The 18,135-nt window shown below is 42.1% G+C and overlaps 1 protein-coding gene across 5 annotated transcripts in view; it reads right to left on the bottom strand.

Moving 5' to 3' along the window:
- The window catches only part of LOC115095680 (solute carrier family 22 member 15-like), a 128,779-nt gene that overhangs the window by 55,184 nt on the left and 55,460 nt on the right, over nt 1-18,135 (bottom strand). For all 5 annotated transcript variants that reach the window (XR_003857845.1, XM_029609725.1, XM_029609721.1 and 2 more), the window contains 3 exons: nt 12,280-12,409; nt 8,832-9,053; nt 5,145-5,285 (listed from right to left, as the gene is read on the bottom strand). Coding sequence is in view for 4 of the 5 variants with exons in the window: in XM_029609725.1 (XP_029465585.1) it covers nt 5,145-5,285; nt 8,832-9,053; nt 12,280-12,409 (493 nt within the window). In the remaining variant the exon portion in view is untranslated. The remainder of the gene's footprint in view (nt 1-5,144; nt 5,286-8,831; nt 9,054-12,279; nt 12,410-18,135) is intronic.

Genomic DNA, 18,135 nt, shown 5'->3' on the forward strand with positions numbered 1-18,135 from the left:
TCTGAACTTCCATCACTCAGCAAGGAGCCTATGCAGATTGACCGATGTCGGTTAACACCCGAAGAACGTCAACGCAGAAGATTAAATAACCTTTGTCTTTACTGCGCTGGTAAGCGACATTTCGTTAACAAATGTCCAAACAAGTTGGGAAACTCCCGGACCTAGGTCTGGTGGAAGAGGCCTCCCTGGGTCACATAATTCCCTCTCCACAGATATTGATTCCAGTATCCATTTCTGCCAATGACAGTGTTTTTCATCTCCAAGCCTTCTTGGACTCTGGGGCAGCCGGCAATTTCATAGAAGAAGAGTTAGTTCATCAATATCATATTCCTACCGAACCTCTTAAGACTCCTCTCACTGTGTCATCTGTCTCTGGATAGCCATTGGTGAATAAAATTTCTCAGATTACTAAACCCATTAAATTAACTACTGGAGTACTCCATCAAGAGACCATTCAGTTATATGTACTTCCTTTCTCTGTCAATCAAGTCATACTTAGGTTACCTTGGCTGAGACTTCATCAACCCCAGGTTGACTGGGGCGCCCTGCAGTTGGTGAGTTGGAGTGACTACTGTCATCAGAATTGTTTAAAATGGATTCAACCAACTGTCTTTACTATCCCTTGTTCGGTGGCTATTCCATCTTCCCTGCCTCAGCAATATGCCGGATTCATTGATGTCTTCAGTAAACAACAGGCCGAGACACTACCACCTCATTGCACCTATGATTGTGAAATAGAATTACTTTCTGATAAGAATCCTCCTAGAGGGAGGGTTTATGCCTTGTCCGAACCGGAGTCTGAGGCTATGAATCAATATATCCCGGAAAATATTGCCAGGGGATTCATCAGACCGTCGTCCTCTTCTGCAGGGGCCGGTTTTTTTTTTTTGTTAAAAAGAAGGATGGTTCACTACGACCATGTATTGATTATAGAGGACTCAATGCCATCACAAAAAAAAAATTGGTATCTGATTCCACTTATTTCAGAACTCTTTGAATATTTGAGGGGAGCACAAATATTTTCAAAATTTGATCTAAGGCTTATAATTTGATTCGAATAAAGGAGGGGGACGTGTGGAAAACTGCCTTTAACACTCGAGATGGACATTATGAATATTTGGTAATGCCATTTGGACTTTGTAACGCCCCGGTGATTTTCCAAACCATGATTAATGACATCTTTAGAGACCTCCTCTACTTTCATGTTATTGTCTACTTGGATGACATTCTAATTTTTTCTAAAAATGAACACCAACATCAAATTCATGATAAACAAATCCTTCAACGTCTTCGAGAAAATAAATTATATGCAGACGTTTTAAGAGTCATGAGAGGTTGCTGAAAAGTAGGTGCCAAACAAATGGGTCGTTTGATGAAATGCCTTTTTCATCAAACAGAGCTACCCTTTTTAGGGTATATTGTGTCACGAGAGGGCCTTCGAATGGATCCTGCTAAACTTAAGGCAATCGTGGACTGGCCTCAACCAGTGGGGTTCAAGGCATTACAGAGATTTTTAGGATTTTCCAACTACTACCGTCATTTTATTTCGGGATATTCTACTGTAGTGGCACCACTTACTGCCTTAACCAAGAAAGGAGCTCCAACCTGTAACTGGCCTTCTGAAGCCATCCAGGCCTTTCAACTCTTAAAAAAAGAATTTGTCAAAAGGCCCTTGTCTACAACGCCCTGATCCAGCCAAGCCATTTATTATTGAGGTTGACGCCTCAGCTTTAGGAGTCGGTGCAATCTTGTTACAGCCCTCCGACTCAGGAAAACCACGTATTTGTGCTTATTTCTCTAAAAAATTTTCTTCAGATGAAAAGAACTATGCTATTGGGGATCGAGAGCTCTTGGCAATTAAGATGGCACTAGAAGAATGGCGACACCTTCTGAAGGGGGCCAAGTATACCACTGACATTTTTACGGACCATAAGAATCTCACCTACTTGTCCCAGGCACAACATTTGAACCCACATCAAGCCCGTTGGGCACTTATTTTCAGCAGGTTCAACTTTAAAGTGCATTTCCAACCCGCAGAGAAGAACTTGCGCGCTGATTCACTTTCTCGGCGTTTTCTTCCTGATGACACCCCTGATCCACCTCGCCACATCATTGATCCAGCACAAATAATAGTGGCCGCCACCTTCACTGTACCTTTAGGGAAAACTGTGGTACCCAAATTTTAAGGTCAAAAGTTTTATGATGGGCACATGATTCTAACTTCGCGGGGCACCCTAGTATACTCAGAACAGGAAACCTAGTTTTTCACCACTATTGGTGGCCTCAATGGAAATCGGATGTTAAAAAATATGTCGAGGTCTTGTCTCACCTGCACAGCTCAGAAAGCCCCACGGCTGCGACCAAGTGGTTTTTTTGCAACCACTTCTAACTCCCAAAAGATCTTGGACTCACATAGCCACAGATTTTATTACAGAGTTGCCTCTCTCTGAGCGTAATTCGGTTATTTGGGTTGTGGTAGACCAATTTTCCAGAATGGCACATTTCATTCCGCTCCCTGGACTACCCACTGCCCCGGAACTAGCCCGACTTTTTCTGCAACATGTTTTTTGGATACATGGTTTACCTTCCAGTATTGTCTTGGATAGAGGAGTCCAATTTATGGCTCGATATTGGAAAGATCTGTGCAAAAAGTTTAAAATAGAACTAAATTTCTCGTCAGCCTATCATCCTCAATCCAATGGATTAACCGAATGAACGAATCAGTCTCTCAAGACCTTTTTATGATGTTATGTTAATCGACGACAAGATGATTGGGTATCTCTTCTGCCTTGGGCTGAAATTTGTCATAACAATTATGTAAATCAAGTGTCAAGATCTTCACCTTTTTTCCTAGTCTTTGGGAGACATCCTCGTATTCCACTGCCAAGTACCTTTTCTTCCTCTTGCCCGGCTGTTGAACAGGTTGTTCAATCCATGACTAAACTTTGGGAACAAACTCGACGGCTTTTACAACGATCTTCTCTTAAAATGAAAAGACAGGCTGATAAGAGAAGGAGATTGGGACCTCTACTTCGACCTGGAGACTTGGTGTGGTTAAGTATTTGGAACCTTAGATTATATACACCATCCTTAAAATTTGCGCCCAGATTTGTTGGGCCATTTCCCATCAAAAAATAAATCAATGAGGTCACGTTTAAACTCCATTTACCCCCCACTTTGCACATCCATGATGTATTCCACATTTCTCTATTGAAACCTACAATCCTATTTTGGCCCTCCAGGAAACCTAGACAAACTATTCCACCTGTCATACTAGCTGACACATAATATGATGTTAAAGAAATTTTGGATGCCAGAAGATCTAGGGGGAATCTTACAATATTTAATCTCTTGGAAAACTTTTGGCCCAGAAGAGAATTCTTGGGCGGCAGCTTGTAATATTCAGGCACCGCGTTTACTTCAACAGTTTCATCAACATTTTCCTCGTAAACCTTGTCCTTATGGCAGGAGGGAGGAGCCTTGCGGGGGAGGTACTGTTACCGTTCGACGTCCACGAGGCTCGGGACATCCCCCTGCTTCACTGCGCGGTGGCGTCTGTCGGTAGCAGCGTGGTTCAACGTGTCCCGGGTCCAGACTCCACCCCCTTAAATGGCACGTCAGTTCCCGGAAGCGCTCGCTATGCACGGGAACTTTCAGTATTTAAAGACCTGAGCCCAGCACAGCATTGCCTCGGCTACAGGCTTGCTTGTGCTGGTGCTCTTGTTATTACTTTGTGCTGCTGCCCTTGTTTTGACTCTGCTTTGCCCCTGGATTACCTTCTTGCTGCCTGCCTACGATTCGGATTGGACTGGGACTACTCTTTTGCCTGCTGTCTGCCCTGACTCTGGACTTACATGGATATCACACCTGTCAGCTGCCTACCCACAACCCAGATCGGATTACTGGCTGTCTTTCTCTCGACTGCGTTTCCGGAAGTATCTCTGAGTTCATCCAGTTCCTGTCATCTGTCAACTACAGTCTAGGTAAGACAGTCGATCTACACTAGGATTCACTATGAAGTAGTGCATGGTAACAGTTCAAGTAGTGCGTGGTAACAGAACCATGATTCCAATGACACCACAACTGTCAAACGTTCCTACGAACCATGAATTAGGTTTACAAAACTATTACTCCTTCACTAGTTTCTGATGTCACCATAGTAAACCACAAGAATATGGCTGATGATTTTGCAAAAACCAAGAGACCATCAAAGAGCAGCCCTGGGCTCAAATACACAGGGGTGGTAACTTTAAAACAAGCGTACTAGTGCCCATACATGTGCATATGTGAGCATGAGCACACATACATAAGAATTTTAAATTGTGTGTGCAATTGCGATCATATGATTTAAAATACACCCATCATGCAGATGTGTGCTCCTAATTTTAAGTGGTTACACAAGCGAGCATAGTTCATGTATCTTCCTTATGACTTTAATGCCTACACATAAGCGGATTTTAAAACATATGCGTGTGAAGAACAATCCCAGTTTTACCAATTAGTCCACCAATTTGCCCAGCCTAACTCTACATCATCCAGACCCTTCTGATTCTGCAGCTCCCCGATTACCCAGATCCCACATTTTATCATTTTAGGCCTACTTAAACCTCATCAAGAGCAGAAGTAAATATACGTAGCTAACAGCCCACTTCACGCTACAGCCTCTGGATTTAAAATACGTATTTACGCGTATAATTGTTGAACCTGACCTGGAAAACCCTGACATGCCCTAACTCTGCCCCTTTTCTCAGCGCATTTGGTTGCTTATGCATATATGCGCATAATTGGGCCTTTTAACAAGAGAAACTTACAATTCACTCCACAGTGTCTACAGGCAGGAGGCTCAATGACATAGCACTATCCTCAAACATCTTATTGCGATTGTAAAAGCTTTACTGTTAATGTTAAGATTTTAAAATAGTTTAAAACCCAGAACTTTATATTGCATATTATGATCCAGTTTGAATGTCATCAGACATTTGTATGGTTGTCTTATTATTAGTTTAGATTTATGTCCCATTGTAGGCATTGTACTGTTCAAAAATCATACTAGTCACGTGAATGGATACTTTTAAACTATTCAATAAGATATATTGTATTAACTGGTTGGCTCATAATGCTGGTTATTCATTTTTTAAACTTACCATGGCCTTTCAATAAAAAATAGGCAGAGAGGGAATGCTGGAACTTCCACAAGGCCATAGAGAGCCACATTTAGATAGAGGTTTCCTTTCAATTCACCAGCGTTTAATGTTAGACCATAATACACAAAACTGCAGACATACCTAATAAAAGACAAAAACACATGACAAAAAGATTGATGTTACTGCACTGAATCAATTAGATTTTCTAATAAAAAACAAAAACCACAATGAAATTGTTTTAGAAGATACCGTAACTTGCACATTGACTATTAGAGTAGGAATGTGGCACATTGACCTGTCATACTAGCTGGTTTTCAGATATGCTAAAATCTGGTCTATCTTCACTACAAGTCTGTGCTATAGGACCAGCTGTTCAACATAAGAATATGGAGAGGATTACAGAAACTGTAACTAATCTAAAATAAAAAATAAACAATACTGAAATAAACAGACAAAACCAGCAGAAAACCATGTCTAACAAAAAGATACTTATTCCCCTCTCACTCATCATCCTGCCTGGTGGTGCTTTTTTTCAGTTACCTGGTATTAAGTGTACATGGTGAGTGCTAGTAACTAGCTAGACTTAACCATAGTAACAACAAGAAAAGCTAAATTGTCATCTTTCTCCTGTGTAAGTGAAAAAAGAGTGAAGTTTAAAACTGGACTGGTATTTCAGAAGACAATAGTTTGAACAGACAGACAGAGCTTACAGAAACAGGAAACAAGCTATGGACGATATATCTCTATAGATAAGTCTTACTTTATTTTTTATTTGCAAAAAACAATTTTCTGAAAAAAAAAAAAAAAACAGACGGGCTGGTGCCCTATGATTATAACTAAGACACACTAAAAGAAACAAGACAAAACATATGTGTAGTCAGCATCACTTTATAATTATTGGAGTAGGATTTTTTGATTAAAAAAAAAACATTTGAAAGACATTTTAGAGAATTTACTGTTTATACACAGCGTGGATTCTGAAGGCCGCTCTTATTGGTCATGTGACATTCTGTTAGTGAAATATTTAGTTTCTGATGTAAATTTAGATGAGTAGCACCGTTGACCTGCTAAAATTAGTTTCTGCACCCAAGGCACTTAGCTAATGACAGGCAGAGTGCAGACTCTGTGGCCAGTTGGTGCCAGGCCTTCCCCTACCCAGCAAATCAAGTCAACTCTTCTTCTGAATCTCCTGCCCCCACTGAAAATAGCACCCAATCCTCCTCTTCTTCTGATTCAGCCCCCACCCTCCAACCCCTCCCGAACACTCCCCTTTTCCAATTCATCTCTAGTGTACCACCTACCTTGCCTTGGAACCCAAACTTCTGATTCTCTCAACCCCTGGTAAGCTGGCAGGAGGAGGACAGAAACCTACCTTACTCCTGCTGGCTTCCTACTCTCTTCAAAATAACAGACTTACAGCATCACACTCTAAACCACACGTCTCTTATATAGCACAGTCCAGGTTGGCAGGGTATTTCAGGGGAGGGGAAATCAAAATAAAGGAGGGAGGCCGATGTACTCAGAAGTAAGCAACAGCGATCGGTTGGCTTCTGGGGTGTGGAAGGGCCAGTAATCCCTCCCCCTACATTATTCTATTCCCTAGTTCCTCCCCCCTCACTACCACAATTTAATGCTAGCATGCTGACCTGGACTGATTTAGCAAGCTGGGCAAAGATGCCAATGACCGGTTTGGAAAGGTTTATTGAAAATATACATCCTATCCTGCTAACTTTACACCTCTTTCAGCATCTTCCAGGCAAAATCCCTAATGCAGTATTTTGAGAACTATATAGGGTTGTGTTCAGCTATATATAGCAAACTTCACTTACTTTCCTATATCAAATTAAGCACTCTATGAATTTCCGAAGGCTGGTGTTAAGATTGCACTATCAAATTTAGGTCCTGATTCATCAAGACATATTCCCACAGACAGAGAATGGGGGGGGAAAAAAAAGCCTTAGTGAATCAGGCAGTTGCTCGGCTAAAACCTATGGGCCTGATTTTTAAAAGCATTTACTTGAGTAAAACTGGGCTTTATTCGAGTAAATGCACTTTACTTGAGTAAGTGGGGTTTTGAAAATTGCTACAATATATGCCATTGAATTGTCCATAGGATTTACTCACATAAATGCACTTTACGTGAGTAAATAGCGTTTGAAAATTGCTACAATAGTAGTTACATTTATGCGCATAACTCCTTTTGAAAATGACCCCCTATGCGTTCGGTGAGGCAGAAAGTTGAAAACCTGGAGCTTGTCCAGCTAAGCCCTGAACTTGGTCAGACAAATTATTTGAACACTGGTCTCACTGTTCGTCAAAAACAACAAGAGAGTTACTCTATTTTTTTTTTTTTTTATTGTTGATCGAATGTACAATATGCCGTGTAATGAAAACATTCTGTTCCCATGGTTATCTTTTTAAAAAAAACAGTCATTCATGTTTCAATTTCATATAATTTCCTTATTAGCACCCTAGAACAGTTTTCCAATAAATACAAGGAGACTAATGAAGACAGAGAGATAGGCTGCTATTATTTCATTTGGATTTTTAGCCTGCTTTTCCAAATAACGCTCATGGCAGTTTACAATATTATTAGTATTAACATATAGTTAGGTCTTGCCTCAAATAGCTTATAACCTCAGCGGGTACCTGAAGCAAAAAGATAAACTGGCTTGTTCATGGTCATCAGGCCTGTCAGGTGGGGGAGCAGGAGAGGGGAAATATTTCTCGGGCCAATAATCTATTTATTATTTATTTATTTATTTAAAACCTTTTTTTTATACGGGTATTAGTGTGGACATCATCCCGGTTTACATTTAAACAGCAGGTTTGAGAAAATACATCATAACAGGGACTGCAGTAACCGGGGGGGGGATCAAACCAAGTAAAGAGAGGAAGTACAGCGCCACTGCAACGTGACGAGTAAAACCTAGTTAAATAGAGGTGACAAGAGTCAAATAAACTATGTCACATATACAGGAAAAATGTACAAAATGGACAGGTCATACATACAGAGTCAGAGTAGAGTCATGGCTGTAGTTAGCGTGTTATGAAGAGGCAAAACAATGCAGCATGAGCGGGAGTAAGAAGAAGGTAGGGTAGGGTGAGGGGAGGGAAAGTAGGGTGGGTAGGGAGGAAGGAGGTGGTGGGTTAGTCGGGGTAGGCTTGTCTAAATAGCCATGTTTTACGTTTCTTTTTGAAATTGGAGGAGCATGGCTCTAGGCGGAGATTGGTAGGCAGGGAGTTCCAGCGTGAGGGGCCAGAGTCTCTGGTGGAGGAAAGGTGTGCTATTTTAAGGGAAGGTACGAGCAGGGTTCCTTTATTAGCTGTTCTCCTGCGTCGGTTGGACTGCACCATACTGAAAGGGATGTCAAGCCAATTGGAATTGTGAGAGCAGATGGCTTTGTGAATGATGGTTAATGTTTTGTAGAGAATTCGGGACAGGATGGGGAGCCAGCGTAGGTCTTTAAGGAGGGGGGGGGGGGGATGTGGTCTGTTTTGCGGGTGTTGGAGATGATTCTAGCTGTCGCATTTTGGAGCATTTGCAGCGGTAAATCTATGTTATTTTGAAACAAGTGAAGGCAAATATGAAATAATAAAGCACATTTTCATTTTCAGATAAATAAAATGAAGAAATACATTTTTATGCTTTTTTCTTGCTACCTGGACACATCTTTTTCAGCTTACCAAATATACATCAAGATGACAGTCCGCCAACGCAGAACTGGATGTTTTACTAGGCCCAGGATGCCTAAACCAGAATTCCTATCTTTCACTGCTTCCGCACATGGTTTCAATTTTATAAGTGACCCTTTTTTTCCATTATTGAGTGCCATGTACAGTAGCACTTCCTCAGCCTTTGCAGTGCTCCCTTGGGAATACAGCCATCTTGGTGACTCTGGAATCAAGCTGCAAAAAAATCAGTCAAAATTAGGAAAAGGAAGCCCATCGAGAAATCAATTTCTTTCTCGCTCACAACAGGTCTCTGGTCAAATCAGGTAATTTCTATTACACTTGGACCAAACATTCTCAACATTTTGTGTTGTACAGTATCAACCATCAAGAAAGTTAAAACACAGATGCTTCCAAAATCCGTAGCAACTTATTAAAAAAAATAATGGGGTTAGCAAAAGAATAATTCACAAAAAGGGTTCATTAAATGTCAATTTACCAAGTCCTATCAAATCCTGCAATGCTGAGAATGTTAATTCACTTGGAGTGAGACAAAAACAGAGACAGGCTAAGTACATAAGGACACAAAAGAAAGGCATTTGTGCTCATCATGTAGCCATCACCCTCAATAATACTCTACAGTTCTTATGATGTAAAAAGCATCAAAATATCTCAGCTTTTAATGCTTTGATATTAAAACTGAAATCCTTTGTCTTTAGCAGATCCAACTGCAGCATCACAGATTTGTGCACAAGATGTTACAGTCCAGCACCCACGCAGATGGTCATGAAGTTATCTGTCTTGGTGTTTTCTTTTTCACAACTATCTGAATACAAATATTTTGCAATGCTATCATACACAACCATAACAAGCTGAATTAAATGCATAATTAATTGGTTCTTCAAATCCTCTAGAATTAAATTATAAACAAATATTTAAATACAAGAGTGTATTTCATATCAATTGGTAAAGCATAGTAAACTACTCAGTCAATATTTCCATATAATAACAATATTAACACTAAGACCACACTTCTGTTACTGTCAAATTTATTTAAGCAGGGGTGACCAACCTGTGGCTTGGGAGCCATATGTGGCTCTTTCAGGTGCAAAATGTGGTTCTTGCCCTCTTGACTACCTAGCAACTGAGCAGCACTGCAGAGGGCAGAAGGGGAAGGGTTGAAGCAGGAAGCACACAGGCTAGAACAGAGCAGAGAAGAGCCATTCTGTTTCCTGCTCCAGCCCCTCTCCTCCTGACCTCATAAAGCTGCCGGTTGTTTCTGAGACAGAAGAGGAAGGCTGGAGCAGGGAACAGAAGCTTTTCTCTGCTCCTCCCTTATTTATTCCCACCACCCACCCACCCCCTGGGTCTGCAACCGGCAGCTGTGGAGGAAAGAAAAGAATGGGGGGGGGGGGGGGTGAGGCTGGAGCTGACAGGGGAGCAAAGAAGAGCCAGTTAGCTCCCTGCTTCCGCCCTCTTCTTCTTGTCCAAGCCCCAGCCACCCTGCTGCCTGTATGGAGGGGAGGGGTTGGAATATACCCTGCCCCAGGCCCAGCAGCTCACTGTACTCCCAAAGATTTGGGATTCAGCTGACAGCAGAGGGGAGGAGTGAGTCGCCCAGAGCTCCAATCCGGTCAGAATGATTTGTGGCAAGAGAAAGTGGGCGAATGCCGGGGGAGATGAGAGGTGTAAATGCTTGAAGGAGCAGTGCACGAGGGGTGAATGCTTCTGGGAAAACTAATGTGAAAAGGGATAAATGTTGCAAGAGTCGAGGGGTGGGGGGACAGCAATAGGAGGAGCTTAAGCTGTGGAGGGACATGAGGAGGGGAGGGAATATTGTTTCCCCTCCCCATCTCCCTGAAGTCAGCAATGCAACTTAGACTGTGGCACCTCACTTCTCATGTCAGTTTATTAAGCCACCTGTTCTGCAACATATGTGAGGGAACCAAGACTAGGCTGGGGGAAATAGAGGAAGGGAGAGAGGGTAAGGATAGGGTATTACATGAAAGCCAAGTAGGGGGCAATAGAGAGGTCATGAAAGCACCATAGGTGAGGGTAGAAGGGGTTCAAAAGAAGAAGGAAAAACAAAAAAGAGGGGTGTAAGAAAGCCAGGGGGAGCATGTGTGTACCAGAAAGCCAGTAGTGGTGATTGAGGGGGGGGGGGTGAAAAAACAGAAATGGTGAGAGTTTTGGGGTGGAGGTGGTGATGCAAGGGTTGTGTGCGACAGAGCCAGAGGGGTGGAAAGGGGAGGGAGAATGAGCATGGGTGGCAGAGAGCCATAAGTAGCGAAGGCAGAAGGGAGGGGGGGAGAGTCAGAGGTAGTAAAAGGGGAGTTGGAGGATAAGAGAGCCAGAAGGGGTGATGGGGTGGGGGAGGAAATGTGATCTAAAGCTATGATGAGGGTGAAACGGTGAGAGCCAGAGATGGTGACTGAGGGGGGGAAGGGTTTGAAAAAGATACAAGAGTGGAGGTTCAGTATAAGGGGAATGCTCCTGAGGGGAGTGAATGTTGGGGTAGGAGTGGATGTGAGATAGCCAGAAGGGGTGATGGCTGACAGTGTATGTAAGAGAATCAGAGAGGGCAATGGAGGAGAGGAGTCAGAAAGAGAGAGAGAGAGAGAGGGTGGGATCAGATGAGAGAAAGACAAGAGGTGAAGGCATGGGAGATACTGGTGCTGGACAAAGGGTAAGGAGAGAGATGGGGAGGAAAGTAACAAGGGGTAGGGCAGAAGGGGTTAATTTTGGGACTACCAAGGCTCTATTGTTCTTGTGCAGGTTGGAGATGTTTTTGCTGGGGCTACTGAGAGATTCATGGGGGCCAACAAAGAGAAAAAAAAAGAAACATTGGGGAGAGAGTGGGGGAGAGGGGAGATGCTGGTCAGATAGGTGGGAACATGGTGAGAGGATTGAGAGACTGGTGGAGACAGGGCACAGGAACTGAGAGACTCATAGGGAGCACTGAGAGATTGGTAGGCACAGGATGAGCGGACTGGGAGAGAGAGAAATTGGGGGGACAGGGTGGACGGATTGACAGAGAAAGATACTGCTGGTAGGGGGACACTCCCCTCCTCCCCATCCCTTTAAAATGTGAGACTCTGGGTATTATATATTGTTTCCTTGGCTCTTGGTGCATAAAAGGTTGGCCACTTCTGACTAAAATCATTCAAGCCCTTTATTTCAGATAGCCAAATAAGTTATTACATTTGAAATATAACTCCAAATATCCAAGTTCACCAAATAAATTATTCAGCTACCTCAACTCCACCCTGGAATGCCCATGAAACACTCCTAGATTATCCAGCTAAAATTTAGCTGGATAATTCTGCTGGCACTTTAGCTGGATAAGTGCCAGCAGTATTCAACTATCACATTTATCTGGATAACTCAAAAGGTTTTGGATAAATAGCTTTGAATATCAGCTCCATTACTTTTGTTTTTAAGTAAAATTATAAGAATTACTCACAGAGATATAAGAAAGAAGAAAACTCCTGGGGAATTGGCCACAGTTGCAAGAATGCGCCAATCCCTTATGTAATAACCCAGCATAGCATAAAATGCAATGCCCACTGCAAATGTCAAATTTGTTAAAGTACCTAAAATTAAAACAAGAAAAATACAGCATTAAAAATAAAATTGGATGGGATGTTTTATTCCTTTATCTCATCTCCATATCCTTTGATACTGTCTAGAGCAGAGCTTTCCAAACATTTCATGTTGGTGACACACTTTTTAGACAAACATAATTTCGTGACACAGTAATTCAGTCTACCAGCAAACCAGAAGTTAAAGGTTAAACGAACAAAATGTATTTCAACAATTTATGTATGTTTCCTTAAATATATACATAAATAAAATGTTTCACAACACAACCTATCTCATAATAAATATTTGCAGGCTTCCACTTCCTCCATGCTGATCTCGTACATTGTGAGATCGGCATAGAGAAAGTGCTACTCTTGCACATTCCCAAAGATTACATGTGCCAATCACTAAAAAGTAATTTTTTTTTTTTACCTTTGCTGTCTGATGTTAGTTTTCTAATCGGTTGGTCACAGGCTTTTTTTTCCACCTTTCCTTTCTTGTTTTTTTGCCAATTCCTTTTACAGGGTCTTTTTTTCTATTTCTTTTCTCTCCATCTGTCTTTCCTCAAACACACAATCAGGTTCTCATTCTCACACGCTATCTCACACATTCTCACACACACAGGCTCTCACTCACATGCAATCTCACACATCCACAGCTCTCACATGCCTCTCTCTCATACATACATACATACATACTGTCTCTCTCGTGCACATGCTGTCTCACTCTCACACACACAGGCTCTCTCACTCCTACATGCTCTCTTGCTCAAGCACAGGCTCTCACTGGCACATGCTGTCCCTCTGCACGGGTTGCCGAAGGATGGGCTCTTCAGAGGCCCTGATCTTCCCTGGCCGTGACATGGGATCTGCAGCGGCCCTGCTATCGGGTTTCCTCCTCTTCTCGGGCTGCCGCGACGTGGGATCCGCAACGGCCCTGCTATCGGGTTTCCTCCTCTTCTCGGGCTGCTGCGACGTGGGATCCGCAACGGCCCATTAATGCTGCTCTTCTTCTGTACGCAGCAGATGCTCCTCCTCCTTCCTGCCCACGCGGCTCCGGCAACGTTTTTCTTCCAGGGCTGCACAGGCAGGAAGGAGGAGGAGTGAACGTGACCCTTTTCTTCGGACCGTGGTGATGTAAGCTCCACCACTGCCCGCCGATCTTCCTGCTATAGTTCCCTGCTTCCGCCGGCCCTGTGGACCGGGTGACACACCTCCACACTACAGGCGACACACTAATGTGTCCCGACACACACTTTGGAAAGCTCTGGTCTAGAGGATAATTCATGCACAAAAAATGTATAGTTATGTTTGTCCTTTCTTTTATCAAAAAAATAGAGAAGCAAAATAGATAGCTATGATTTGTTTTTTGGACTAATTAAAAGGTATTACATTTGTTTGTGAGAGGTGCTGTTAGCATTTTCCACTCTAACGAATTTATTAACAAAGATTTATTTATTTATTATTCCGCTTTTCTGCACTTCAAAGTGGATAACATTCAGATACTGTGGGTTTTATTTCTCAAACAGAAGAACATATTACATCGTACTGTTTTCTCAAAGACCAAATATGACTACTAGAATTGTGCACTACCAAAATGAGTTTATGATCTTTACAATAAATCTAGTTAGCTATGTAAATGCATAGCAATATCACCACTACTTACTATCTAAAGAGCCCATGAGTAGGGTTGAGTTTTCTGGTCTTAACTATAGAATGATCCAAATAAGGCACACTGCACATTTGACCACATTGCTCAAGGAAGAATGTAGCCAAATTGCTGCAGTAACTATCATCACATGATCTTCATTACATCCTTGGCAGCCGCATTAGATGCAACTTAATGTAGTGTATGGACAGACTAAAATTAGGAATCACAATTATCTCAAACTGACGAGAAGTGACTTGGGACTACAAGAAAGGGAAAGGTATCCCACAGAACAGAAAGAAATAGGATAAAGAAACCGGAAAAAATATAAAGGTAGACATTTCACAGAGCTATGCTGAACATCTAAATTTGGAATTTGATTTAACATTCATCCAAATACAAAATAATTACAGCATATCTATTCTCAGTGAAAGTATGGTGAAAAAACACAACACAAATTAGCATTAAAACATTTAATTACCAAAAGACAACATGAATCCTAAATATTGTTCCACTTCAACACAGATATCTGTATGATAAAGGAACAGATAGTATCGGGTTTTTGTCTCCCAATAACTTTAGAATACTGGTAACATATGTTATATGTTATTTCTTTAAGAAATTTTGTGAGCAATTTTTCTACTACAGTATTAAAGACTAAAATATCTACGGTAGAAGCTTAAATTTATATTATTGTTATGTATCTTTCTATATGGTGATTGTGTAGTTAGATACATTTTTTGTACCCCGTCTTTTTCTTCATTTTATGAATTAGCCATTACCCATGGAGTGTCCCTAAGCTGAGGGTTGCTCTGTGGAAGCACGTACATGAAAAGAACCCAGCCTAAGTGGAAAGTGGACGACTAAGTGAAAAGGCTGCACAGAATCATTCAGGCAGTAGTGGGATATAAAGGTGCACACAGACAATGAAATAGCAGCTTTACAAATGTCTTCACAAAAGTGACCCTGAAATGTTTGGGTAATTGCCAGGTTCTTGTGGCCTGGTTTGGCTGCTGTTGAAAACAGGATGTTGGGCTTGATGGACCCTTGGTCTGACCCAGTATGGCAATTTCTTATGTTCTTAAGTCACCATGGTTCTTATTTTATTTCCAAACATTTGATGTTCCAATTTTATCCAGATCGGACTCATAGTGGATTACAATAAATTAGAGTAGTTTAACAAGTCAATATCAGAGCAGTTGCTTGCATATAAAACAACAGTACAGAATTATTTTCATTTAACGTAGTACAAAGTAAAGGTCAAACTATGATAGAGAGTGCTAGAACTAATATAAATCAACTAAAATAAGTTAACTAATATAACGTAACAGAGCAGACCAAAGAACAATAGAACTATTGACCTTCTGCCAAGTAGTAATGCAGTATCTAGGAGGGGCCCAGAAATACGCTGTTTCAGCAGAAACATGCTCCAGAGTTTGGGAGCAGAACAGCTGAAGGCCTCCTTTCTTGTGCAGGTTAGTTTTGCAGATGTCAGAGAAGGAGTATCAAAAAGGGCCATCTAGGAGGACTAGAGCTCTTTTGCTGAGATGGAGGGAGTAAGGAGAGGTGAGAGATAACCTGGGATCTGTTGGTACACACATTTGTGGGTGAAACACACAATGTTGAATTTAATCCTGGCTTCTATAGGAAGCCAATGAAGACTGAGGAGAATGGGCGTGATGTGGTCAGAGGATTTGGTGCCTAACAAGAGTCTAGCTGCTGTACTTTGTATGACTTGTAATCATTTCAAGTTTGCTTGGAGATCCCATTTAGTAGGGAGTTGCAATAGTCTAAGCAACTGTGATCAAAGCATGAATGACAAAGGCTAGGTTATGCTGATCGAAGTAATTGCGTAGCTGCTGGATATGGCAGAGATGTATAAAGCAAGCTCTAACTACTTTGGTAATATGAGGGTCATTGACAGATTAGCATCAAGTTGCATCCCGGGGCTCCAGATTGTTTCTTTGGGATGGAAAGGAGTTCCTAGAAGGGAAGGCAAAACACGTAGAGGGTGGCCAAGGCGGTTCAACCGATGGAGTTCAGTTTTGGCAGAGTTAAGTTTTAAGCTTATGAATAGACAGCCAGTGTGCTACCACCAAGAGAGAACTGTTAAGATTATAGATGTGGGTAGCTTCCTCAGCGAACAAGTGGCATTTGACACTGAAGCAGGTCAGAATGGACAAGCGTAGATATTAAAAAGAATCAGGGAAAAAACAGAGCCCTGTGGTACACCACAAGTGAGTCCTAGGGGAAGAAGATCTATAGATTTCTGTTTAAGAAAAAAAGATTCAAAACATTTGAGGGAAGTGCTTATAATGCCATTGTTTCCCAGGCACTAGATCAGAAGATTGTGATCAACTGAATCAAAGGCAATGGATAGATCAAGTAAGATAAGGACTGAGTTGCCCCTTGGTCTGCATTAAGGTGACTCTCATTTCTTATGTCTAAGAGGTCAGGTTGTCCTGAAGCCCAACTCATGGGAATGTAGTAAGTTCTTGTCTTCAAGGAAGTCTATTAGTTGGTGACAGACCAGTTTTTCCACAAGTTTTAATAGTAAGGGGAAGCTAGAAACTGGGCGGTAATGATCCAGGATACTGGGGTCAGAGGTTGTTTTTTTCAGTATAGGTTTGACTACCGCCTTTTTCAGTGTGTTTGGAACAATTCCATGAGATAAAGTGCCATTAATTATATTGCAAAGCCACAGAGCTAGGTTATGTTTTAGGCTACATATGAGCCTAGTGGGAATAGGGTCCAACAGGCTTGTGGATTGGCTAATTCGTTGGAGGATGACTTCCACTTCTCTGGGGGTAGTAAGGCTGAAGTCCAACAATGTGGTTTTGACCTGTGAGTGTTGGGGGGTTTCCTGTTGAGGTGTAGGGAGAGGCTGTTTGAATGAGTGCAGAGGAGGGAGGGTTGAATGATGAGGAGCAGATAGCTGTGATTTTTTCAGGGAAGAAATTAGCAAAAATCTTCTGCAGTTAGATCAGGTACATGGTGGGATAAGGCAATGGTTTGGAAAGCTACTAAACAAGTTCAGAGTGCTTGGATGGTTCATTGAGAGTTTGAGGTGTTTGGTGATGTAATCTTTTTGGCTTGCTGAATGGCTGCTTTATATTTTTTAGTATTTACCTTGCAGTTGCACTAGTTGGTGTCTGATTTGTGTTTCCATCATGCTCTTTCAAACTAGTGGGATTATTGCTTGAGGAGGAAAAGGTCCTCATGGAACCATTGGCAGTTTCTAGGATGTCTGGTGGATTTTGGTTTGAGGGGAGCCAGTGAGTTGAGTGCAGAGTTGACTTCATTATTCTAGCATTGGACTAGGATCTCAGGTGAGTCTGAGGAAGTAAGAGTTTCAGGTATGTTGAGGAGTTGGAGTAAATCATCAATTGTAATGAAAGAGAGGTTTCTAGAGGGATGTTTTTGAGGAGGAGAAATAAAAATTTGTCTTGGGATTGGTAAGGTAACTTGGCCCAGGTAGTTATCAGTAGGGATGGGCTTCGTTTTTATCTGCCGGGTTGGGCTTCAGGTCTGGCAACCCATGGAAAACTTTGTTTTCCAACGGGTTGTTTGTTTTTTTTCTCGGCAATTTTTGCCGAAAAAAAAATGGAAAAATCCCCCACCCCAACCCTTCAAATTTAGACCCCCCCAAAACTTGCCTAAAGTCCCTAAGTTGGTGCCGGCTGTCCATTGCTCCTACCATGTGACAGGGGCCAACCGGTAGCCCCTGTCACATGGTAAGGGCAAAGGGCCACCGGCACCATTTTGTTTACTGGCAGCCGACGGCCCGAGAACGGGAGATCACTCCTGGGACCCCCACTGGACCACAAGGGACTTTAGGCAAGTTTTGGGGGGGGGGGGGGTCGGGAGGGTGCAGGGGTTGTAATTAACTAAATTTGAAGGGTTGGGATGGGATTGTTTTTGGTTTTTTAAATAAATGTTGGGGATATGCCGCAATAGTGCTCAGATTAACTTTGACCAAAGAGGTGCTAAGGAACAGGATGAAAGGAAGAGCAGATACTAAAGCAAGTCCCTCAGACCACAGGAGAAGGGATTCTGATAGCTGTCCCACATCAAACTGAGAATCTCTTCC

This window comes from Rhinatrema bivittatum, chromosome 7, assembly GCF_901001135.1.
Source record: "Rhinatrema bivittatum chromosome 7, aRhiBiv1.1, whole genome shotgun sequence".
Classification (NCBI taxonomy): Eukaryota; Metazoa; Chordata; class Amphibia; order Gymnophiona; family Rhinatrematidae; genus Rhinatrema; species Rhinatrema bivittatum.